The sequence below is a fragment of the Thamnophis elegans genome, chromosome 10, assembly GCF_009769535.1.
Source record: "Thamnophis elegans isolate rThaEle1 chromosome 10, rThaEle1.pri, whole genome shotgun sequence".
In the NCBI taxonomy this organism is placed as follows: Eukaryota; Metazoa; Chordata; class Lepidosauria; order Squamata; family Colubridae; genus Thamnophis; species Thamnophis elegans.
Window position 1 is genome coordinate 12,857,457 of NC_045550.1, and position 26,411 is coordinate 12,883,867.

The 26,411-nt window shown below is 37.0% G+C and overlaps 1 protein-coding gene across 1 annotated transcript in view; it reads left to right on the forward strand.

Annotated features, from left to right (window-relative positions):
* The window catches only part of SHTN1 (shootin 1), a 91,925-nt gene that overhangs the window by 21,476 nt on the left and 44,038 nt on the right, over positions 1–26,411 (forward strand). The window contains exons 2-6 of the mRNA XM_032224987.1: positions 1,819–1,871; positions 9,735–9,795; positions 16,833–16,927; positions 21,962–22,130; positions 24,203–24,300. Coding sequence (XP_032080878.1) covers positions 1,819–1,871; positions 9,735–9,795; positions 16,833–16,927; positions 21,962–22,130; positions 24,203–24,300 — 476 coding nt within the window. The remainder of the gene's footprint in view (positions 1–1,818; positions 1,872–9,734; positions 9,796–16,832; positions 16,928–21,961; positions 22,131–24,202; positions 24,301–26,411) is intronic.

Here is a 26,411-nt window from a genome sequence, read left to right on the forward strand (position 1 = left end):
GGGGGACAAAAATGAACAAAAACGACTCATTTTTCACTTGTTTTTGCCCTCCCCAGTCCCCAGGCGTACTTTGCAGGCCTCCCAAACCCTCTGAACATCCATTTTTGCAAAGGGGGCGGGGTTTCGGGAGGCCAAAAATGCTGCATTCAGTGTATAAGACGTACCCAGATTTTCAGCCTTTTTTGGGGGGAAAGGTGCATCTTATACTCTGATAAATACGGTAATTGCCCAAAGGGAAATAGTCCACAATAAATTCCAAAGAAAGATTTTCGCGTTTTCCCAGGGCTCCCTGCTACTTACTTAAGGATGGAATTTTCCATTGCTATGAGAATGCATTTTGTATTATTGGGGCACTTTAAGAAACTAAAAAGCCTTTAAGAATCCCACTTTTACAGACTCTTATTTTCTCATTACATGGTTTGGAATTAATGGACCAAATTTTGTTGCCCGTGCTACTTAATTTTTGGAAGAGAGAAAATATTAGAGATTGGCTTTTTGAAAGGGATGGCAATAAAGATGCCATGTAATACAATCATCTACATTTTCATCTTGATACTGTCACTATAAAAATATAGAAAACTTTCCCAATACCTGGTAAATATTACCAGTGTCTCACTGACAAGGGTGTGTACATCTCTTTGCCCATTGACCATGTTCTCAGCATATCTTAAAGGAAGATTTTGCAAGTGTCCTGTCAAACAAGGTTTCTGGCTATGGGATGTTGGTCAAATGAAGGACATTATTCTTACAATGTCCTCCATTGCCCCATTTACAAGGAGATTCGATCAACTGAGTGATGGCAGGTGATCTCAAGGGCTCATATTTTGAACAGTTAAACTAGGTTCTTGCAGATGTGTCCAACTATTATCAACCAGGTTGTTACTCTTGCTTTGCTGTCATTTAAACGTAGAAGGAAATACTTATGTTCTTAGTTGTAGCTCTGGTTTTATCTTCTTATATAATTATTATATCTAATATTCTATTTATTATTTCATTTCACAAACTCACTACTTTGTTATTTTATGGTATGTTATATGTTTCCTTTGATAAACAATAATGACTTTCAATTTATCTGGAAGATGTATATCAAAATGAAATTAGCTGCATATGGTTTCTCCAGTAAGATCGTAAAAGGATGAATATGGTCAAAAAAAAAAGTACTAAAGAAGAGAATTCTCAGATTATAAAATGCCAGAAAGATATTAGTATGGCACAAAGGCAGTATAAGTCTTAGATGCTGTCCTGTACTACTATGCCAGCTATTGTCATTCCTTAACAAATTATATCATATTTACCCTCCCCAGCTTTGATGTACTGTCTTCAGCAGTCCTGATGATAGATAGTGAAAGATTTCCTACTGTGAATACCTCTGCCCACAGGACTCCTATACTGCAGAAAATGTGTGACAAGCTCAACTAAACTGTAATTTTAATAGTGACTTATGTCAGGAGTAATTAGACTCCTCATAAAAGGGCTGTCAAGCAGAGGTGATGTTTGGTATATCTCTTTTCTTCTAGCAGCCCATAGAACCATTGTTACCCACACATTGGTCAGATTTTGCCCGGCAACTATGAGAACACAGCAACAAATAAGGTCCAACATGAGTCACTCTTTAAAAAATAAACTTATAATTTTCTTTTAAAGTTCCTTTTATTTTTATGTTGCTATTTAGATCTTCTTATCCCACTCTGTTCACAAATTGTGCGGAATCTTGGGTGTATACACTGGTTTAACACTATAGTAAAAGCTTAACTGAAGTTATAAAAGCAAATATATTTTTTCTAAATGTATTGCTATTATTCCTCTTTGTGTTTATAGCTATTGGTGAATATGAAGATTTAAGAAAAGAAAATAAGAAAACAAAAGACGAGGTTGGTACTTATTTTGATATGACTTCATATTTTCATAATGTTTATTATCAACTGATTTTTATGGATCTTCTTGCTGAATATTTTGTCTTTATCTAAAGTTGATAAGATCCTTTCTGACATCAAAAGGTATTCATATCAAGGAACATTTGGGGTATTTCAATACCATCATGACTATCAACATTTATTCCTGATATGTTTATTATTTTTATCATATAATTATTTTTATGGAGGTTAGTTATAGGGAGAAAATGCAGGTCCAAGATTAGAGGTATGCTATCAAATTAACACAGAGATGCATCTACATAAAAAATACACTTGCTAGGTATAACTGGAAGTAAAATGATCCCTCAAATATTATGCCCCATGCCTTATAGGGCTTTACAGGTAATAACCAACCCCTTGAATTACACATAGAAGCTAATTGGGCGTAGCAATGCAGCTAGGAGAGCGAAGATGTAACATAAGCTTAATGAGGCATACCCATAATTGTCTATGCTGCTGCATTCTGGATCAATTGAAACTTCTGAATATTCTTCAAGGGAAGCCTAATTAGAATGCATTGCGGTAATCTGCTCAGGATATAAATGAAACATAGAGACTGTGTAGTACCTCTCAATTCAAGAATAAGTGCAATTGGTCAACAACACAAAGTTGGGCAAAGGAACCCTGACCCTGACTGCCATCTGCTCTTTGAACTGGAGGTACAAGTCAAGAGGGACCTCCAAACTGCACAAATATTTTCTCAGATAGGGAAATCTCATACAGAACTAAGAAAGGAAAACCACCAGATCCAGGAGACCCTAACAAATCAAAACAATTATGTCTAGCTAGGCTCAAATCTGTCCTTCCCTACACAGACTTCCATAGCCTCCAGGCCATGAGAAGAACTTCCATATCAACACTTGCTCAGTCAAAGGTAGAGATACAGTTGGGTATCATAGGAGGCATCCCACCTAAGAGGACTTGTAAATCAGACCTGTCCCCTCCTATAAACGCTGACTAGAAGTGACCTCGCAGGAAGGAGTACCAACAAACATTGTGTCCCCAACTCCATGATCCTGAAGCTGGTCGAGAAGGATACTATTATTGATGGTATTGAAGAGAACTAAAAAACCAAGGAGAGCAAGAATGGATACACTATTTTTATCTTTCCTTGTCATCTCCAAGTGTGGTAGTGCCATTTCAGTCACATACTCTGTCCTAAAACCCAACTGGACCAACTGGTCCAAACAATCCACTTCAAACAAAGCCCTCTAAAGCTGCAAGACAACTATCTTCTCAACAATTTTCCCTAAAAGGGGAAGTTGGAAATGGTAAAAATTGCCCCAAATGAGTAGGCCTGGAGTGGTTTCTTAAAGAGGAGCTGTGTGAAGAAGTTTTGCTTTCCAAGTATTGAATACATTACAGCATAAGAAATCTATACAAAATACTTCATTGCAACACACTCCAACAATTGGCCTATTGCTCTGGGTCAGTTTCAGCCTTCTAGGCTTTCAAGTTGATGTTGCCCCATAAACATGTGTTTAATAATTAGTACTTTAATATTTAGTCTGTTAATACTCAGTCAAACGAAAGAGTTTGTTTGACAAAAGTCAAAATCTTTGAAGTAACACATACAGGTAGTCCTCAACTTACAACCACAGTTGAACTCCAAATTTCTCTTGTTAAGTGAGATATTTGTTAAGTGAGTTTTGTCTATTTTACGACCTTTCTTGCCACAGTTGTTAAGCGAACTACTGCATTTGATAAGTTAGTAATCTGGTTGTTAAGTGAACTCGGCTTCCGCATTGACTTCGTTTGTCAAAAAGTTGCAAAAGGGGATCCCTGGACCTTGGGGCACAGTAACGGTCATAACTATGAACCAGTTGCCAAAGATCTGAATTTTGATCACATGATTATGGGGATGCTACAAAAGTTGTAACTGTGAAAAATGGTCATAGGTCACTTTTTTCAGTGCTGCTGTAACTTTGAACAGTCACTGAATGAACTATTGTAAGTCAAGAAATACCTGTGTACAGCTTTTGCTTTTATTCAAGCACAAAATTGCATGAATGGGGATGAGGTGCTAGCTCTTTTCTAGTTGCTGCCAAGCTCCAAACTCATTGGATTCCATCTGACTGTGGGATATGCTTGCTCATCATGGCTGGTGATCCCAGCAGTTGAATGACCGTCCCCTTGCTTGCTTGTAATAGCTGCTATTACCATGGTGGCGCAGTGGTTAGAATGCAGTATTGCAGGCTAATTCTGCTGCCTGCCAGCAGTTCGAGTCTTACTCGGCTAAAGGTTGACTCAGCCTTCCATCCTTCCGAGGTCAGTAAAATGAGGACCCATATTGCTGGGGGCAATAGGCTGACTCTGTAAACCGCTTAGAGAGGACTGTAAAGTGGTATAAAAGTCTAAGTGCTATTGGTATTGCTATTCTTCAGATGTCACCTCTGCTTCTTCCTCCATAGGCCCTTTGCTTTTACCTTTCCTGCTACACACACCTCCTTTTCTCCCTCTGTCTTAGCATTTGCTTTTGTAAGCTGAAAAGACTGGATGGGGCGAAGCTGCTCCTGGGTCAGCATGTCCTTGAAAACACCAGGGTGGGGCTCAATTAGCCAGGCAGCTGGAGCACCAGCTTGAATGTCCCTATTAGTGCAGTTCTGAGAGAATGGATGAATGCCTGAGGAGAAAGGGGGGGGGGGGAGCAGCTTGTCTGCAACTACCCTAACTTCACTGCCTTACAAAGAGCAGGCAGCATTCCCAACTTCTTTCTCTCACAAGATGAACCCTTGCTTTTTTAAGGATGGCAGAACTATCCCCTCCGTCGAGGTTTTCCGCTTGTACTTTTCCCTAAGCATTGCAGTGTACCACTTACATTGTTTACATAATAGTTAGCTTTTCTATTGTGTTTATTTTATGCATATCTACATTTGAAGTTTTCTTAATGTTTCATTTCCTAATCGATTTGTCAGTTCCTTCTGTAAGAGTTCTGCATGCTTTCCAGTTATATATGCATTCAAATTACTGGATTTTTTTCCTGCAGGTTTGTTGTTGTTGTTGTTGTTGTTTTGGGTGCATGATGTTATTCAATTTAGCTTTGAATTATTTTAAGTGGCAAATGTGATTTGTTCAGAAAAAATACTGTGGGCTTTTTTCTGTCACTGAAGGTTCAAACTTTTGTTTTGAAGAAAAAGCTATGGGTACCTCATCTGGAATATCCTCCTAATTAGGGTTAGGAAGTTGTCTTCCTATTTTCTGTTGAAACTGTCCATACTACTAAGAAATCAATTAAAAGTGTTTTTTTTACAATGTTGGAATCAATATGTAAATTTCTTTTGTAACAGTTCTGTATTTTCATTTTGGCAGAGTTTAGCAGTGCATGCCAATAAATGGATTTTTCTATTGTTTTTGATGAAGTTATTGCAAACTTTGAACAAATATGATAATTGAATTGCTCTGTTTTGGGGCATATTTATTCATTTATTTACTTGAAACATTTATATGGCCAGCCATCTTAAAAATCAAACTCTGGGTGTCTTGTTGAAAAGAAAGGGGACCTTGGCCCTTCATTGAAAAATGTATGATTCTCCAATGCTGCTTTTAGATTTTAAAGCAGCATTGGATTCTGTCCCATGCATCAAACTGGGGAAGAAACTGTAGGCCATGTCAACTGTGTGCTGCCTGTTATACCTAATATGAATGCTATATGAAGGCATGTTGCTCAATGTAAGGTGAAACCTCCAGGGCCATCTTGCTAGTACTAATGAAACCTGCAGGAGTATCAAATAAGGCTACTTATTGGCACTATTATTCAACATTTATATTAACTCCATGGTGGATCAACTCCACAACTCAGACTTTCACTCTCCAAAACTTGCTGGATACACTTTTCCACCTGACAGTAGCAGACAATACAGTGATATTCTCAAGGACTCTTATTGGCCTTCAACAGTACTAAGAATTCTAAGACAATGATGCAAGGAAGACCTGCTAGAACCTAACTACTAGAAAACCAAAATTACGGCATTTGCTCAAAGAGTCCAAACTCATTTATGGAGTTTAGAAGACCAGAAGAATGAATAGTTTTCCTGTTTCAAATAGTTTACTTCTCTACTCTACCATAGCAAGAAAGATAACAAGAACTTCGTGGTTTAAACTGCACAGGAGGCCATCTACCATCCTCCAAAGGTGTTCAGTATATGCAGCTCAAGTTGTTTGGAGCCAAGCCAGCAGTGTTTTTCATGATACTCATTTCGGTCCCTTTTCCAATTTTGCCGTCCTGGAGTGTGTACAATCAAAATTCTTAAGAACAATCCTTCAAGTCACTAGCTGTATCTCCAGTGCCACCCTGCAACTGGGGACCAGGCCTCACTATGGTGGAGGCTACCGGGACTTTGGCTATGCTTAGCTGTTGGTTTGGACCAGTTCTCTTTCTCCTGGGTTTTACTCCCCATCCCCAAACTATGAACAATGATTTCCAATCCATGTAGATACCCGGTAGTTGTGACTTAAAATTCATTTCCCCCTATTTGGTTACAATCAAAACTCTTTACTATATAGTGCATATGTCATATATAACAATGACCTGACTTAAAATTTCTCTTTCAGATATGAGGTAATTTGCTTTTCTGTGGCATACCTAATACAGCTAGAACTTTCAACTCACCAAGGGCCAAAAGTCTATGGAGATTCTCAGGTCATGATTGTCCCAAAAAATGCTTTTCAAAGAGCAACTGGACTTTCTTGGGGGGGGGGGGTGTTTCCCCTTGAAAACATTTCACTTCTCATTCAAGAAGCTTCTTCAGTTCTTCAGGGGTAAGCAAAACGTTTTCAAGGGAAAAAGTTAAGGAAGTCTAGTTGCCTTTTGAAAAGCACCTTTGAGATCAGCAAGGACCATTACTTTGGCATGATGTCACACCCTTTCAGTGTGCAGGAAGACTCCTTTCTCAGAACAAAAATGCCCTTGTAACAGTGAGGCGCATAGAAGCAATACATTTTCCTCTAGTGCTTATTTATAACCATATGAACCTCATTCTACTATACAGCATCCAGGACTCATGGCATCATTTTGCATTTCCCTGTTCCTTTTGGAAATAAATTGGGCTACAACATGCAGTATTTTTTTATTCTACGTAGGAACACTTGACATTCATTGGTTAATGCCAAACCATATAGCTTATTTTTGGCAACGCCCCTAGTTTTTAACTATGGAGTGATCCTAGAACCTTTAAAACCTAGAAGCTTATGGTCTTTAATAGTCGGCCCATAATGTAACTTTTTATGTTTTTGACACCCTTTTGTATCTTTTATATGTCTATGTCTTTTTTTATTGACTGTATTCCTTCCGCATGCCTTATCCTTGTCTATTTCAATAATAAACATTGATTTGAATTGGTTTAATTTGACTAAAGGCAGAAGAAGACCATGGCTTAAGAGGTGAGCAGATTACATTTTATGTGAAGCTTTATATTAAGAGAATAAACAAGAAATAATTTTATCTATTTTATACTAGGGATTGTAATTCTTCCTCCCTTACTGTGTATGCATTTTGATAGCTTTTGTTGTTAATAGAAGCCAACTATTTCTATTGATGGGAAGAGGGTGCTATATGAGAGTACATTTTAGCAGACTTTTTCCCATTAAAAATAAACCTACTGTTGATTAAAAAAAAAACTGTCTATGTATTCAATCCTTTCAGGTTATTTATTTGAATCTCTGATATGAATATACAAGATATCTTTTTTACTTCTACATATTCAAACATGTTTGGCTTTGTATAGATGTTTTTGTGCATGTGAGTTAAGATTGAAGAAAGAATATTATGTAGGATGTATGGCGGCTAGCATCTTTAGATTTGATAGCCTTGACCATTCATTTTTATTCTAAGATACAAAGCATTTTTTAAAAACAAAAATAGTAGGCATTTCCATTGTCATATAAATCTTAGTTGGGTTCTGATTGAAATGTTTTAATTCTAGCTGCTCTTCAAGATTGCATCTCATTCTGTTTTATTTTTATAAAGGAAAGGTGCAGGTTCCTAGAATGTCAGTTGAATTTGGAGTGACCTGAAAGAGTCATAGTTATAATTTCAAAAATAAAGTTATTGTTGTCTTGCGGTATTGGTGGTGCTATCAGCTTAAAGGTATGTGCAGTGGAACATGAGAGATGGTTTGGCCAGGATTTTTCCCCCTGAGATTAAAGGAAGAGAAGTCAGGACAGCTGAGTCAAATTGAGATGACAACACTGGTGAATGGAGGATAACTATTGTTTTTATAATTTCATGTATCCTGCCAAGGAAAGTGCTTTGTTTATGAAGGCATGGTATTCCAAAGAAAGGCGCATGAGGCAAATCTCTCCATGTCTCCATAACTATTTTCAAGGTTGACTCAGCCTTCCATTCTTCTGTGGTGGGTAAAATGAGGAGCCAAATTGTTGAGGGCAATATGCTGATTCTGTAAAACAGCTTAGAGAAGGCTGTAAAGCACCATAAAGTGGTATATAAGTCTAAGTGCTATTGCTATTGCTATTTACAATCTAATTCATGTTCTTCCCACTATAGATGTTCATATTTAGAACTTACAATAACTAACAACTTTGTGTTGCACCCACTCTAACATGCAATCAGATGACTTTTATTTAAGAACTGCTTCTGTTTTAACCTACCACCACTAATAAAAAAAAATCATGATTGTGAATGTTCTGCGTCAAATTAATTTTGCACTTATATAATGAATTTATAAAGATCGGGTTCACATTTATCTTGATGAATGCTGGGAGTTGAAGTCCATACATCTTAAAGATGCCAAAGTTGAGAAACATTGTGCTGAGTCAATTACTAGGTTTTTTTTTAATTAGTGGTGTTAGGTAAAACAGAAGCAGTTCTTAAACAAAAGTCATCTGATTGCATGTTATAATGGGTGTAACACAAAGTTTTAGTTATTGTAAGTTATCTGAGATGGCAAAAAATGAGATAGCCAAAGAAGACTCTCTTTAAAAACAAGCTTAAATTCACATATTTCAGGGGAAAAAACCATGCATCCTTATCAACAGAACTAAGCACAACAATGGAAGAATAAACTGGTACTAATTATGAGATTGTAGGTACAGTTTTTATACCACTGGAGCTTTTTCAGCCTTTAGAGTCGGTATATCCAGACCGTCAGCTTGATAGAATTACATAGCATCCTAGTTATTACGCTCTCATGTTTCCCTACTTTTCTTTGTATAGAAGAAAGAATGAGAAAGAGAAAGAGAAAGAAAGAAAGAAAGAAAGATGGAATAGCTCTGTATTGCCTTTAATGGAACTGTCTGCTAGAGTACTCCTGTGAACTCTGTTGATAGAATACAAAAGTAAATATAAAGACATAGTAAAGGCTACTCTTTGTTTTCATGTGAAAATTATTCCAACTATGTATATATTGAATTTGAAAGAATTTGGGATATAGAATACATAGACCTATTAAGTTTAAATGCAAAAAAATTCACTCTATTCTATATGAATAGACAAGAATGAAGCTATTTGCAAGATTTGCCTGTTGCTGCACATGCAATTCAATATATATAAGTCCAGACTCCAGAATTTAAAATCTAAGTTTTTTCATCTTGCATTTCCAAATCTTTGTATAGTTAACTATTCCTCCATTGACTGTGGAAGGCAGTGATTGGTGTTAATGTAACAATTTTGTCTACCCTGGAAACTGCTGTCTACAATCTTCCTACACCCCCTCATACTAGTTTCTTCCCTAACACCCACTACTTTTCTTTCACATTTAGTTGTAAGCTCTTCTTGCAGTTTTAAACAAACTCCTAGTTTCGTTCTATTTACTGTCAATTGTGAGAAAGTAATCCTTTTTAATATGAAAACATATTTTTCTCCAGTGTGACAAATTCAAACAAGAGAGAGATGAAGTGGTCAAACAGCTGCAAGAACTGCATAAAGGTAAGGTTTAAATGAGCAAAAATCAGTTTAGTCTTTCCAGAGCTGCAACTATTTATGTATAATAGAGTTATTTTATGAGAAGTGGCAATATTTTTCTACAGGTTTTTTTTTTGCAGTTCATATACTTTGAAATCTACTCCCAGCACCCCAAACTAATAATGTGCAGGAAACTCTGAGTTGTAGACTCCACCTTAGGCATGAAAACTGGCTATGTGAGACTGGCCAGTCACTCTCTTTCTCACCTCACAGGGTTGTTGTATATGGAAAATAGGAGGAAGAATGAGTATTAGATATGTTTGCTGCTTTCAGTTATTTATGAAATAATAAAAATCAAATAAATAAAAGCTTTTCCAATTTCCATTGGTGGTCTTTGCATATAGACTATATATTGGATATTTATTTTCCATCACTTGCATATATATATATATATTTCTGAGGTTTTCACGGGTGTTAGTATGTAGGTCTCTAGTTATTAGGGTTTTCTCCCGTGTAAAATTGGAGATATCTTGGCGACGTTTCGAGGAAGTCTCATTTGTCATCTTCAGGCTTCTTCAGGCTTGGTGCTTCCAGGAGCAATCTGGAAGCACCAAGCCTTCCAGGAGCAATCTCCTGGAAGCACCAAGCCTGAAGAAGCCTGAAGATGACAAATGTGTGTGTGTGTGTGTGTGTGTGTGTGTATGTATGTATGTATGTATGTATGTTATATTTGTGCTGATAAATAAATAAAATCTAAATAATATATATACATATTACAATTATATTTATATTTATATTTATATATATATATAATATATATATATATATAATATATATATATATATATATATATATATATATATATATATATATATATATATATATATATATATATATAATTTGGACCACTGCTATTAGATTTATAACTCCAGTTTGTGTATGTACAACCTGTTTCAGAATTGTTGTCATGCCTGCCTAAACATACCATAATTGGGAAGGAAGGGATGCTGACCATTACCAATGTGCTGCATATAGATTGTTTTATTCTGGGTTCCAAGGGGAAGGAGTCATCAAAGTCCACTGGGATAACAGTATGAGAAGTAGTACTCTTTATCTCAGGGTCCCCAATCTCTAGTCCGTGGACCAGCACTAGGCCACGATGTGCCAGAAACCGAACCATACAAACAAGCGAAGCCCTATCCACGGGAGACAGGCAGCATGAGAAACCACACCCCCTCCGGTCCATAGAAAAACCTCTCTCTACAGAACTGGTCCCTGGTGCTCTATAGGTTGGGGGCTGCTGCTTTACCTCGTTCTGTTACCAGTTGGCTATCTATATATGCCTCTTCCAGACAGGCATTTGCTATCCCAGGGCCACTGAGCAAGGATAAAAGATCCATTCTACTCCAAATTCTTTTTCTCATAGCAGAAAAAAATAATGAATCAAGCATTTCTTAAACCCTTTAGTTACATTCCTTCTTTCTTCCAGATTAATAATTGTCCCTTCTAAGGAGCTGATAGCGCAGTTTTCAAAAATGTTCAAAATCCCTGTTTGAGCTAGAGTAAGCTTAAGAGTCCTAGCCCTATTTGACCCAACTGGAGTTGATCCAAAGCAAATAAGTTCAAAAAGGACTACAAAAAAATATTACAGAAAATAATGTAGCCAGCCAAAGTTCCTGTAAATGTTTGCAGAATATTTGTTCTCCCCACAGTGGATTTTATCTACAAACATTTGCCTCTTGTACACTTGTAAAAGATGGTAGTGGATTTCTGCATTAAAGTCAGATCTGTTTGTATTTTCAAAGTCAAACCATATACTAATACATTGCCTAAGATGTTTAACACTGACCGAAAATCTGTCTGATGTTTTTACAAGGCACAGCTCATCTTCTTAAAGATCTGTTCATTTATTCCTTTGGCATTTTCTTGCCAAGGAGTTAGTTCCGTTTGCTAACTTTCTAATCTCCCGTGATTCACAATTGGCATAATTCATCTAGCGTAATGTCTTTAAACTCCATTAGACTGGATAGTATTTCTTTGTCTGAGAAGGAGTGATTTATTTCTAAAAGACCTAGCATACACATTATATATACAGTTAATTAAAATTTATATCTAATACGGATTACAAGCATATGATATGTTTTTGCTTTCTTGCATCCATTATCAGTGTAATGGCTTCTCTATTTTTAAACACATCCAGAGTTGTGCTCCAAAAGCCAGAAAGAGACCTTTTTTTTCCTTGTTAGCAGAAACTAAAAGCTCTTTTTTTAAATGGATGACATTTTCTCTTTCAAAGGGTTATAATGAAAAGAAACCTTTGTACTTTGCTTACCCTTTGCACCTATTTTGTTACTTTTTGATATGCTGTTAGAGAGGAGAAGAAATCTCACCCATGTCTCCTATCAGAAGAGCCCTGTTTGCTTATGGATTGAAATCCCAGGGTTGCAGACTTCTTGAGCTTCACTGTCCCCTTTTAAGTCTGGTGATACAAAAACCAGACATCGCCAGATTTAAAATAGGTATGATGTTGACTTTCTCTGGCACAAGGGATAAACATGTGAACAACTCACCCATCTTGCCAAACCCCCAGATTTTCCTCTTACAAGACAACACTTCTATTGATCCAGTGTAGGATCTGAGGGTAACAAAACACAGCTAATGGGAGTGGAAAAGCTCTTGTGAATAGCTTCTTGAGAATGATGACAACAGTATCACAGCTTGTTATGTTACCTCCCTGTCAGTATAGTGTGTTTTGTTGGGTTAATAATCATTTTTTTAAAAAGCCTAAGCACCTTGCATCTAATGCAGAGTTGTCAAAGGAATTTACGCAGCTCTTGTTTACCCTAGTTTATATATAGGCCATTTATGAAGTGCCTCCTTCAAAACGATCCTAAACTTAGGCTATCACCCTAAGCGTCAAACATTTTCTAATTATATGCCAAATTCCTGTGAAAAGAAAGGGAATAAGTATTGCATATAAAAATACACAAATACTTTATGCCCTATTTGTACTTGTTATGATATTGGCAATTCATAAAGCAGGCAGAAAATGTCAAGTAGCTAAGACTTAAAATTCAAAAGTAGTATTTGCTTTTGTAAAATGTCATAGGTTTCTTTTATCTTCCTCTTCACTTTTTTTTTCTGATTCTTCTCCCTCCCCCCCACCTTCCTTAAAAAAAAAAGACATGTCTTGTAAACATGGCAATAAATGCCAGGAATATTAGGATTTTACAGCAATAATGGAGCCCATTATTTAAATGACAATATAAAAGGCAATTATATTGATGAAGAGCTACATGGGCTTTGTGTCTGTGAATAAACTTGGCCTGTGCTCAGCTTCTATTTGTTCTCTCGGCATAAACACATATTGTGCCTGATTCCTGTTTAATGGGGCCCAGTTTGTATGCCAAGCAGCTGCATTTTAGGCCCTATAGCGTGATTTCATAGCTCTCTGAAAATTGGTTCTATTCAGCACAAGAGATAGAAGGTGGTGGTAAGGGAGGGGGACGCTTCACCACACAATCATTTCTTTTCAATTGGAGCCAGAAAGGTTGATGACAACATGACCATTGTGTGATAATGATAAGACCACTAAGGATCTGTACTTCTCATCAAGGCTTTCACACAACAGCAGATACAATTTAATTCACTGCTCTGTCAGCAGTGCTGATACCATTATGCCGTCTGTCTCCACAGTTATAATCACTGTCCTCCAAGAAATGCAGTTGAAATGATCTTGAACAGTCAAAGAAACTCTCAATTAAGGCTGCCACTTCCAATGTGTCAGATTGTGTCTTATGCACTTGGTACAATTTTCACTTCCAATCCTGTTTATTTACAATGTCGGCCAGTAATTACGCTTAACGTGCCATTTAGTGAGGGTGCCCCTGCCAAGGAGATTGTTGGGTGCTGCAGTGCCATTGAGTGGGAGTTTCTTGCAGTCAATGCCATCAGCGGCTTTTAGTCCCTAATGGGATGCGGGAGTAATGTTGATAATGCAAGTATCACGCTCATCAAGTCATAATTAGATGCCACTCAAATGTGCCACTTGTAATAACAGTGTTGATTCATGTTTTCTCGGTGACTGCAACTACTAATTAGTTAAGTGGTTTTTGGTTGGCCTGCATTTGCTGCATATTATTATTACCTCTGAAAAAATGTTGAGGTTGGAGAGGGTTCTGGCCATTTAGTGTTGCTTTATGAATTTTATTATCAACCTAAGAAGAACTCGGGACATCTTAGAAACTAGTACTTTTTCTTTCTATTTCATTTTTAAAGATTTTTTCCTCTTTGGAAATGTAATCATAATTGCAGGTTAACTAATCTTAAATTAGTTATTTCTAGGAGATAGATATAGATATATCTACACACAGACACTATGGGAAGTAACCATAAAGCCTTCTTGGATAAAAACAAGTCTTTTTGGTCATTGCTTTACATGTAAGAACAGTATGTCATGTGAACAATAGTTTCTTGTTCTGTTTATTGAGTTTTTAAATAATATTTATGTTGCATTAGAAATAGCTAATTGTGGTTTCATTGCACATTTCCCCAGTGCATGTTTTACATGTACATATTTTATATGTATAATACGGTAGTCATAATAAAGCAGTTTACTTTCTGAGCATAAAGTATTACTTTATACTTTCAGTTCAGAGACAGTAATTTCCTTTATACCACTATGCAACTAAACTCATACAAGTTAATTCCAATGATTTAATAGATTTTACTGCCAAGTAACTGTGTGTATGATTGCAATCTGAAGCAAGTGGGCTGGTAACTTATTTTTTTTTCTTGCAATATGTGGCACAGTCTACTTGGGGCATTTTTTTCGTGTTGTGTACACTCTTCCCATTTGCTGACAGTATCTCTGCATGGCATGCATTGCTTATTCCTGTTCTTGGCTCATGGCACATAGCAAAAATGGATGGCCTGGGCTGACCTAATAGAAGATAAGCCTCTTAAAGTATGGGTGTTGGTGCCAAATCTTTTGTCACTGTGTTTTTTGATTACATGATCCCAGCATAGAGAATTTCCTTGGCTAGTTTTGGTTTTACCTTTTCTACTCAAGACCCAACTGCCATGTGGCAATGCTCCAGGCCTAGCTGAAGTACAACGCATCTCCTTGGGTTAAGTCTGTTTGCTTTCATCTCTGTCATGGTACAGTGCCAGAAGCTCACAGAACTCAAAGCATAAATAATAATTATGGAGCATATCATTGTTCTCATGTTCCTTTTAAGGCGCAGTTTTCAGCACTATTACATACCTATGGAGCTGTAAAGGACTTGATTTTGAACATAACAAACAAATAGACATTGCAACTTCCAATGGCCCAAAAGCTTCCTTAGACTTGATCTAGAACAGGGGTATCAAACTCAAGGTCTTTGGGCTGGATCCGGCCCATGAGGTGCTTAAATCTGGCTTGAGGGGCTGGCCTGGGAATAGCAAAGGACTGGCCCATAGTACCTCTGGCAGCTGAAACACCCTGTGCCCCGTTTGGGCTGGCAAGGTGCTGCAGGAGGCGTCTGTCCTAACTCCCTCTCCCCAGGATGGCCCGCTGAGTTGAGAACTACAATGCTGATCCAGCCCTTGAAGAAATCCAGTTTGACACCTGATCTAGAATATAAGGACTACATGTAAAATTGGGTAGAATCAGGATACATTTGGGAAGGGGAAAAGTGATACAGGGGTTGTAAAGGGTGAAATTTAGTCTGTAGAAGACAAAACCTGTCTCCATTCCCCTTGCCCAAATTTAAAAGATATGGGATGCGTTGAGGTTCCAAAAGAGATGCTAACAGGCTACAATTGGCATTTGAGCTGCATTTTTGTATCCTTGGTGCCAGAACACTTCTTCCTAACAAAATAGCTTTCAAATAGTATAATCTGGGTGACATGTTGGGGCAGGAAGATTGACCTGCAACTAGATGCTTGCCTGTTGAAATGTTTTACATTTAAGTTGGTGGCAACAGGATATAATCACTCCTAATTGTATACAGGATTGATAAAGCATTCCAGTAGACCTAGATGGGGAGAAATTCCAAACAGATCTTTTGACAGATCTAAATTCTCTTGATTTCAGAATCAGAACATTAGATCTTATGAGAATGAGGCATCTAGGAAGTGGAGAACACTTTTCCACAGTGTTGCAGTTGAGAGAACTTTAATTGCAGAAATGGCTCTAGCCATTGACTCAATTGCTCCTAAGTGACCTCTTCCTGATAGAGGTTGGTCAGACTGCTAGTTTAAGGAAGAATAGAGAATGATGAGACAGGAAAGACAGGAGCTAATGAGTCAGTGGAAGAAATCTTGGAATAAAACAGACCAACAGACCAAGGATTAACAGTTTGGCAATTTGCTGTTTCTCTGCCACAAGCACATTGATGTAAAATAAACTTATGATTTTCTCCCTCCTCCACCTTCCCATATTGTATGTGGAATTGAAAGATTTTTTAAAAAGTCAGTTTGGCAGCCCAAAACACTTAGTGACAATTTGAAAATAAAAGCCAAAGAGAGTTTTAACATTCTTCCCCAACTACACTACAGAGAAAGGCTGAATAGCAGAGTGAGATGTAGTTGGGGGAAAATGTTAAAAAGAACCAAAAATGTCTTTGTTAATATGTTCAAAAATAATAGAGAGACAAGAAAGAGTATACCAGCTAATAAAAAAACAAACAAACCGATAATACAAAGAAATGAGAAACAGCCTGATGGCATTAGTACATCCTAACAAATTTTATCGACATATGCCTTTATGAGCAACAACTTACTTCATCAAATGTATGAAATGGAACATCAAGGTGTATCTTTGTCAGACTAGAACACTAGGGAGGATTTCCTCAGTGAGAATAAAGAATGTGATTTCATAATCTCCCAAATGTATCGTTTTATTATGTTTCATTTGGTAGTGTCTGTGCTACATGAAAAGCAATTATATATATACTAAAAGATGTGATAGTCCAAGAAATATTCATAAGCATAGGATGTTCTTCTGAATAACAATATATGGAAAAGGTTTGACTCATATTAAACTGTGAATCATGGGTTTTACCCTAATTCTCTAGTTTCTCATATGGTTATTGAAGAAGTCAGCTGTATACAAAACCACCTGGAGATTGAAAAGACATGTCGTGAAAGTGCAGAAGCTTTGGCTACTAAGGTAAGAACCAATTTTATATTTTACATTCTCTGTTCTCTGAAGTCACAGTCTTAAGGTAATCGGTTGATCAGGACGGACTCACACAACAGCCTTGCCAATACCTTATTGGCCATTGTATACTGGAGAAACTATGAGATTTACTTCAGAAAATGAGACTACAGTTCTGTCTGGAGTTATTTTGGGGTTGCAGTCAGTAAATGCTTCTGCATTACTTGGCAGAAATCCTATTAAATTTTATGTGGGATTTCCTCCTGAATAAATTTTATAGATAGATAGATAGATAGATAGAGAGAGAGAGAGAGAGAGAGAGACAGAGAGACAGAGACAGAGACAGAGAGACAGAGACAGAGACAGACAGACAGACAGACAGACAGACAGACAGACACACACACACATACATACATACATACATACATTTAGTGTGGCATATTTACTCAGTGGTATACAATATTGTCAATATTGTCCCATTGAACATGAAGAACTATCCAGTATCTTTTTCCTTTTAAGTGTTCTTGGTTATATTAAAAGTTAGTGCAAGATAAAATCCCTTCATGGATAATAGTTTATTATGTGTTAAGATTTACATGTTAGAATGAAGCAGCCCTGAAATATGATTGGAGAGAAATATAAGGACAATAGAAAAGTGTTATTTTACAAATATGTGCATATATATTCATAAATATGTTCATAAATATATTCATATTTATATTCTTTGACACCTTCCTCCCACATGTATGTTATGCATCTGGGTTAACAGATAAACAAGTATAGAAATACACCGAGTGTCTGTCGCATAAAAGAATAATGAGCTTTTCAGGGTCTGAATCAAATGGAAAAGTCAGGCAGAGTATTACATTTCAGGTGATTGTTTATGAAAGCAAACTATGGAGCAAGCAAAAGGTGACCTGCACTGCTATGTTGATTGCATCTAGGTTGATGAATTTGCCAAGTATATAATTTTCTATATTCCATCTCATCAGAAGTGCATTATTATTATTAAAGAATGTTTTTATCTCTTTGGTGTTTTTTTTTAGTTGGGAAAAACACATAGCAACCACTTCATCATCAGAAAATAGATTGAAGCAATTTTGAACCAAATTTCATTAGCAATGTTGGCTGTTCCATGATGTGTGTGTGTGTACATTTTTGAATTTACTCCCTGCTTCAGATAGAACAGAAACTCTACAGTAATATTTTTTAAAATGTAGATGCATTAATAGTGTACTTTGTATAAGTATTTACTTGATTGTTTGCATAATGATACTATATAAGGATTTATAAAATGAGAACTTCTCAGTATGAACATGCATGCATGGATTTTTTCTTTCTATTCTTTTTATGTAATGGCACATAGTAAAATAAGACAGTGGCACAATCCTCTTTGGCTGGTATAATAATAATCACTCTGTGTCTCTGTGTTGTGGTGTATAATAATAATACATAATTATATTAATACATTATTGGACAGCATGCACCAACATGCACCTATTGAATCAATAAATAAATACATCAATATATAATCGAACAGCATGTACCAATCTACTGCTTTAGTCCTGATGGAGAGAGAATTTTAAAAATAGATAAACTCTAGCTTTTCTTTGTATGTAAACTAAGCCCACTTCAACTCTAATAAATTGCACCAATATCCAATAGGTCTCTTGAAGCAGTATGTTTCTTACATCCTCAAAATGATTATGATAATTCATGTAGTTTTGAAAAGAGATGACTTTTGGATCTTCTCTTGGTCTCTGATTATTTGTTAGAAATAGAAGCTTCTGCTGTAGTTCTGCATTGTGTAATGCAAAATTATTCATGGAACGGGACAGAGCAGTGGTGGGTTCCTACCGGTTCGGCCTGGTTTGGGCGAACCGGTAATGGCATGCCAATCTGGGTGGCAGAAATGGCAGCAATCCAGGCTGGCCACTCCTCCAAATCGGTTCCCTGGTTGCCGCTGCCATCTTGTTTTTGAGTTCTGCGCATGTACAGAACAATTTCTATTGAACTGCGCATGCATGTGTAGCACACATCCAGCCCGTGTGCGCAAAGCGTACCTACAAGCAAACTGGCAGTAACGACGGCTAGAACCCACCCCTGGGACACAGATATTTTTGTTGTAATTCCAATTACTGACCATCCTACCAAGTTGCAAGAACATTAGACATGCTGATATAGAGTGCAGTTGTTCCTTTTGCAGCTTCTGCTCTCACAGCTAACCTAATTTAAAGGTTAAGCAAATTAGTGTGTAATGGAACCATTGTATTCTGATAGAATCAAATGCAGATAGGCAAGATTTTGGATTTAGCATTCCCAATTTCTACTTTTTCATTTTTCATGTTTAACTTTGACCCTGTGTATATATATAATAGTACAAGTTATGAATAATCAAAGCTACCTTGAAACAATAACCTTTCATTAATGGAACTGGACATTCAAGGACAGAAATGAAAGATGCAAAGGGATTGGAGGGTATGGAAGTAAGTACGATGATTTGGCTTTGCTGTTCTCTGCTATGTTTTATTGTGCTCCTCTCAGAATGAATTCTTTTTTGCAGCTCTTCTTCATCTTGCCTTGTTTTTTAAAAAAAATATTTTAAAAAATAAAATCTATACCTGCTTTGAATAGAACAGTAAACTGTATTTGAAGCAAGAATTTGGCAAAATTTCAAATGGCACAGAAGTAATATCTAAACTTAAGTCCTGCTCGTAGTTTGAAAAACTTGATGCCAGCATTTCTAACCTGCATTTAAAAAATGTTTTTGTTTCAGATCCAACAACAGCATAGTTCTTGTTGAAAAAGAATGCTGGCATTTATGTTCACCTGCATATTTCATTTTGTAGTGAGCTGTGGCCAATGTGCTTCCAATTTTCCAGCCAAGAGAAGCTGTCAGTTAATTTTTCTTTGGGATATTTTTCTCCCTGCAAAGCAGCCACACGTTAAGCCATTTACTTCATATACTTATTAACATAGTTTGGAAAATTAATAGTTTTAAAGTATGACTGTGTTTCTGAATGTTTTCCCCAGAGTTTGAAATCTATTATGTATGAAGAACTGTTTATACAGTTCTGTTTATACTACCTATTGAGTATGAGTCAGAGCAAAAAAGGTTATTTTTTTTAATCAGAAAGGCAGTGTTATTTCAAATTTACAAACTTGAATTGTTTATATGAATACTTTCTTCTTATGAACTGAGTTTCTATTGACATGACATGATGAAAAAAACCTTACCAATATTACTCTGAGTCACCAAAGTAATTAGAAATTGAGTGCTTTTTTGTATACATTATAAGGTTTTGTCCCTTTTCTTTCTTTTTTAGTTTATAATTTATTTTTGTACCCATTTCTATATATTGAAGCAAAGAGCAAACATCTTTAGATTAAATTACCTGTTGTGCCACCTGAGGAAGAGGATGAGAAAGTGTCTTGCTATATGCAGCGGTAACTTAGTCCATTAAAATGTACAACTCACCAAACAAACTTGATGATCATGTATAATTGGATTCAATTAAATATGTATAACTAAAGGCATTGTCCTACATTCAAAAATTTTTGTCTGAGCTTAAGCCTTAGAGTACAAAGTTTAGGCCTCTATGAATTCCCTCCAGAAAGCCACAGTATATTCATGGATGATTAAAATCATTGTATATATTTACAGAAGGGAAGAACTGTTGTGTACTTACTGGACTTTCAGAAATGCTTCAATTCAGGAGAGGGACTAGACCCCAAGTTAAAGCAATATAATACCCTTCCTTCCCGTATCCTTAAAAGTAGCAGCTAACAAGATATCCTAAAAAGGGAGGGGGGGTTGACCTTACAAACCAGTGGTGGGTTTCAAAAATTGTTTGAACCTACTCTGTGGGTGTGGCCTCCTTTGTGGGAGTGGCTTGCCGCCCATGTGACCGGATATGAAGATGCCGACAACACTTGTCAGAACCACCTTAAATTACCTCACACACAGCACTGGCATGCATAAGAATATGATGTAAACTTGTTTTTTAAAAGGCATCTTTGGTTTGCGTTAAAACAACTTCAACACACGCAATGTTCTGATTGCACCACAAACGCAGTAGTCATCCTTACCTTTCACCGAGGCACTGAGTTTTATAAATATGAGCATGATAGTGTAGAATAATCATATCCAAGGACCAGTGGTGTGTTTAAAAATTTTTTGGAACCTCTTCTGTAGGTGTGACCTGCTTTCCGGGTCCACTGGTGGAACCTCTTCTAACCAGTTCGGTAGATTTGACGAACTGGTAGGAACCCACCTCTCACAAACCCATTTCTATTGCAACTTGAGCTGTAAAGCTATAAAATTTTATAAAGTTGCAAGTTAGTTCAAATCATTTCTCAGGAGCCATGATTTTTTATTTATATATTATGGAGGTTCTGAATCTTGAATGAAGCCCTCAAAATTTCTATAAAAGTTCTGAATTTTCATTTTTAATACGATAGCAGAAAATATTAAATACATGGTATATAATTAATATGATGTTAATGGTAATTTAATGAAGCTTACATTTAAATTAAATAAATAACATTTAATTTTTTTAACAGCCTCACCCATATTGGAGAATTTTGCTTCTCAGGTGCAGCACAATAGCCAGGTAGAACCTTAGCTTGAAAAACTGCCGATATCTGCTCTATTACATTGAAATTGATGTCTCAAAAAATGCCAGTCTTATTACATTTATATGACCCTTTGTCCTCTTCTCTTTTGCTGTTCATGCATCACTCAGTATAGACAGCATTAACCACAAAATAAAATCGGTCAGGGAAATAAAGTATATTAAATACTAAACGAAAGCCTTCTTAAATAAAGAGCTTTTATTGAGCACAATTATTAACATGTCATGCTAGGAGGATAAGGAATTCCCTAATTTAAGTGTGACTAATGAAAAATCCATTAATGTTGTTCTCTTCAGCCAAACCCATTGGCGACTTTACAGGCATCTGACATGTTTATTTTTCCTTCAAAAGGAAAAAAAAAAACTATTTAAGAAATTCATAGCAATAGAATATGTAATTGACATTTTGTAGCTGAACAAAGAGAACAAGACTCTGAAAAGAATCAGCATGTTGTATATGGCAAAACTGGGGCCAGACATCATTACGGAAGAAATCAACATTGATGATGGAGAATCTTGCACGGACACAGAAGTTAGGCCTGGAGCCTGTGACTCAATGGAGTGCCAGCAGATAATAAAAGGTGAGTGCTTTTCTGAAGATTAGAGTTGGTTTGCATTTTCAAAAAGTGAACATGAAGATCCAGTTTCATTGTAATAGATATCCTTCCCTAATCTAAGTTTCCAAATGTGTTAGATTTCAACCCCTCTAATCCCTCATTAGAATGGCCAGATGCTCTGCTCTCTAGGAATAATGGCAAGTGAATTCCAATTCATCTGAAAGCCACCAGAAAGATAAGGCTATTACACTGTGAGAATTGTACTGTACATGTAGCTTATTATGCCATTTATATGCATTGTAGCCAACACTTATCAAGTGCACTTCTTTTCCTCATTGTAATGTCCAAAAAAAGGTTGAGAGATGTTGAAGTTGGCTTTTGTTGTCAGTAGCCTTGTTGTCCAATAGTTAGGGTCAGTTCTTAGTTCAGTTCAGTTCAGTTCAGATGTATAGTAGCTGCTTACTAATTTATGACAGAATTTACCTCACTCCCTTCTGGATTTCTATGGTGATACCTTCCCATGTTTCTTGACTCCATATTGTTTTACCTTGGGCTATAATGCGTAGGACTCAGGCACCTCCACGGGGAATCACTACGGGTATGATGAAACTGTGCCCCTTTTGTTATTGTGTCATGACATTCAGGCAAATACTGAACAAGAGTTTGTTTCATCAAAATGTTGGAATGTGCATTTTTGTGCAACATTTGGATGAAGCCTCCAGCTTCTGCTGAAGGACGTGGTGTAATGAGCCAGACAAACCAACCTAAAAAAAACTAGAACACTAAATAGATTTCTGAAGATGGAACCTACCCATTCCTGATGCAGAGCCCTAATTAGTGGAAGTCCTATGTTGAAAGAGACAGCAGCTTGCTTAGAGAAAATGACAAGCTTACAAATCAAAACATGACCGCACTAAACTTAACAGAAGCAGCAATAACGTAATAGGACTTGCCAGTACGACAGCAGAAGTTCAGATGCATTGTTTTGGATTGGCTGACAAGTGTCTGGATCACTCTTTAAATCAGGAGGGAGAGGTTAAGCCATCGGAATTAGATTAAATAGCATAGCATAATCTTTTGCAGTTCAGTTGTTGCCTTAAACCAAGTCAGTTTACTGACTTAAACTAAACCTCATTAATAGACTCATAGTTTCAGATTCTGTACTGCTTTTGCAGGCCAGCCTTCCATAAAATGGGGATCATGATACTGAATATAACTATGTATTTAATGAAGAAATTCATATACAGTTCATAGCATGCTGTCTTAAACTATGTATTGGCCTCTATTAGGAACTCTAGGAAAAGTCATACCCATTTCCTTTTCTCGCTTTTTTCTGCTATAAAATTGATGTTTATGAACAGTTTCTGATAATTCTGATTATACTGATTACTTTTGAAACTAGCCCAGTTTTTTTTAAGTTGTAATTTTAAAATTACTTTTGTTCACCCCCCCCTCCATTTGCTTGAATGGTATGGGTTTTTTCCCCAGGGGAGGGGTTACATTGATTTTTATTTTTTTCATGAAACGATTATATACTTTTATCCTAACTGTATATTGTTCAGGGTTATGTGAACTGGGAGTATTTAAAGCTTAATTACATTAAAATGTAGCACTTTAGTATTATTTTGTAGTGCTAAATGGCACGCAGCTGTTTACTTTTATGTGCCTTAATTTTGAATGTTAATCTCTCTAGGTAGTGATTTCCAGTTATGGTTTTTGGCTCTATCATTTAGAATGATGAAATAGGAAAATAGAAAATGAGATGACAGCTATTACAGTAGAACTGCTGAATAAGCAAATAATTTTTTTTCTTCCTTAAAAAAGAAGCTTTCTCTAAAACTGAGAGATAACTTGTGTAGCTGAGTTGAGAAACTTCCCTTTCAGAGTTGAAAACCTCCACAATGAAACTCTCAAACTCAGATTAAAAGGCTAGTTAACCATTCTTGTTTGTGAGAACATCGACATGTGAAACCTCTGCGTGCTTAATAATTCAAGAAACAGTGAATGCCTTTGCTCTTCAGCTTTTCTACACTTACCCTGTTCCTTTTTATCTTAAAATGAAAAATGAACGGCCACTGCTCTTCTTGAAAATGAAGATCTGCGAGATCAAATTATCTCACTTCAAGAGGAGAAGAAAACTGCCGTCATTGAGCTGGAAAACCTGAAGAGCACCTTTGTAGAAGGAATAGCAGAAGTAAGTATTTTAGCCAGAGGGCTGAGAACCACTGTACAGGCAGCCTTCGACTTAAGACCACAACTACGGTTTTTCCATTGTAAGTCAATCAGGTTGCAAAGTGAGTCATTATGTGACCAGATGCGATTTTATGACTATTTTTAATGTGGTCATTAAGCGGTTCCATCTTCCCTAATTGGCTTTTTTTTGGTCAGAAAACATCTAGGACAGTGTTTCTCAACCTTGGCAACTTGAAGATATCTGGACTTCAACTCCCAGAATTCCCCAGCCAGTGAATGGACATCTTCAAGTTGCCAAGGTTGAGAAACACTGGTCTAGGAAGTTTAGAAATCACAGTCACATGGCTGCAAAAGACTGCAGTCGGATGTAAATGCAAGCTGGTTGCCAAGTGCTCAGATTGTGATTATGTGACTGAAGGGGTGATGTGATGGTTGCAAAATCATTTTTCCAAGGTCATTGTAAACTTTGAAACATTGTTAAATGAACCTTTATAAATCGAGGACTATCTATGCATGGTCAGGGTGTTGCTACCTGGTTGCTTGTTATTAATTTATTAATCAAATTTATATAGTCATCCATCTCCTGAAAAGTGATCCACTATATAAGTGAATATATTATTCTAAGTTGCTGAGATTAGAAGCTGTGATTTTTATGGTAGATATTATGCTAATCAAAGCTAAAGCAAGAATTTTAAAATATACATCTTAATAATATCCTGTCCCTTTGTAAGCTGTCTTGCTAGCTAAATCTTAATTCTTCATAAGCAAGGGCTTTCTCTGCATGAGCTGCAAAGTATTTAATTGCTACCTCTTAAGGCAGGCTCCATTTAATATAGCATTTAAAGCATTCTAGCTGTTTTAATACTATTTGGCTATAACCTTGACCAAAGATATTAGGACAGTGATGGCGAACCTATGACACGCGTGTCAGTGCTGACACGCCTAGCCATTTGGGGTGACACGCACAGGATTTCATGCAATTCATCCTCAGCTCCTGCACGGCCGCCGAGGATGAAAGAATCTGTGCTGGAGGAACGGGGTGGGTGGGACGTGTGATCTCCCCCGCCCACACTCACTTACTGTATCGCCGCCGCCCCTTTCTGAGCGCAAGGGCTGCTGGTAAGGCGTGCGTGCCGTGCGCACACACGTCATCAGCGCGGCGAGGGAGGACCCGCAGGAGAGGAGCGCGGGAACAGTGCGCGCCTCTCTCCAGTCAGGCCGGCACAGAGAGTCTACTCCTGGGACTGTCGGTTACGACCGCACCACAGCAGGGAACAGCGGAGTGCCAATGGGAACTGTGAGCGCCATTAGCAGCAACTATTGGGGTGCCATGGACTTGTAATTGCCCACAATAACTGAGATAAGTGAGGGGGAGGTTGTGTTAGCTTGTTAGGCTAGTTAACCCCTAATTGGCTATCTATAATTCTATCTGCTGTCACTGGCCCACTGATGGAGCACCCAAAAAATAAAAAACAAAGGTTAAGTAAAGGGAGTGGTAGTGGCAGTGGCCGACCCTTTCAAGAGACATGGAGCGAGATGTATGGCATTATAGAAAAAAATGGCAGATCATTTTGCGTTCTATGTACTGAAATGGTAGTAAGCAGAACGTGGAATATAAATAGACATTTTGAAACTAATCATTCCCAGCTCTTGGAAAAAAGTGAGGATGAAAGGAGGGAATACATTTCCAGGAAGCTACACCTTTATAAGAGCCAATCTAACTCCATCCTTAAATTTATGAAAGGCTCTACAAATTTAAACTCTGCAAGTTTGAGCATTGCTCACTCCATAGCTCAGCATGCAAAAGCGCTTAACAAAGAAGTTACTAAGCAGGTATGTTAAATAATTTGTTTTTGGTTTATTAAATACAATTATATATTGCAGTTATACATTTTTGTAGTTTAAACTATAAATTGCGCAAAATTATGTTTTTGTCGAAGTGACACACAACACGAGTTATGCTCGATTTTTTGCCGATTTTTGACACACCACGCCAAAAAGGTTGCCCATCACTGTATTAGGAAGTAATATCAGGAAGTAATAAAAGGTTGTTTCAGATTGCTTCTTTAGCTGGAAATCCAGCAGTTGTTTGCAACTTGGTATAGAAACTAA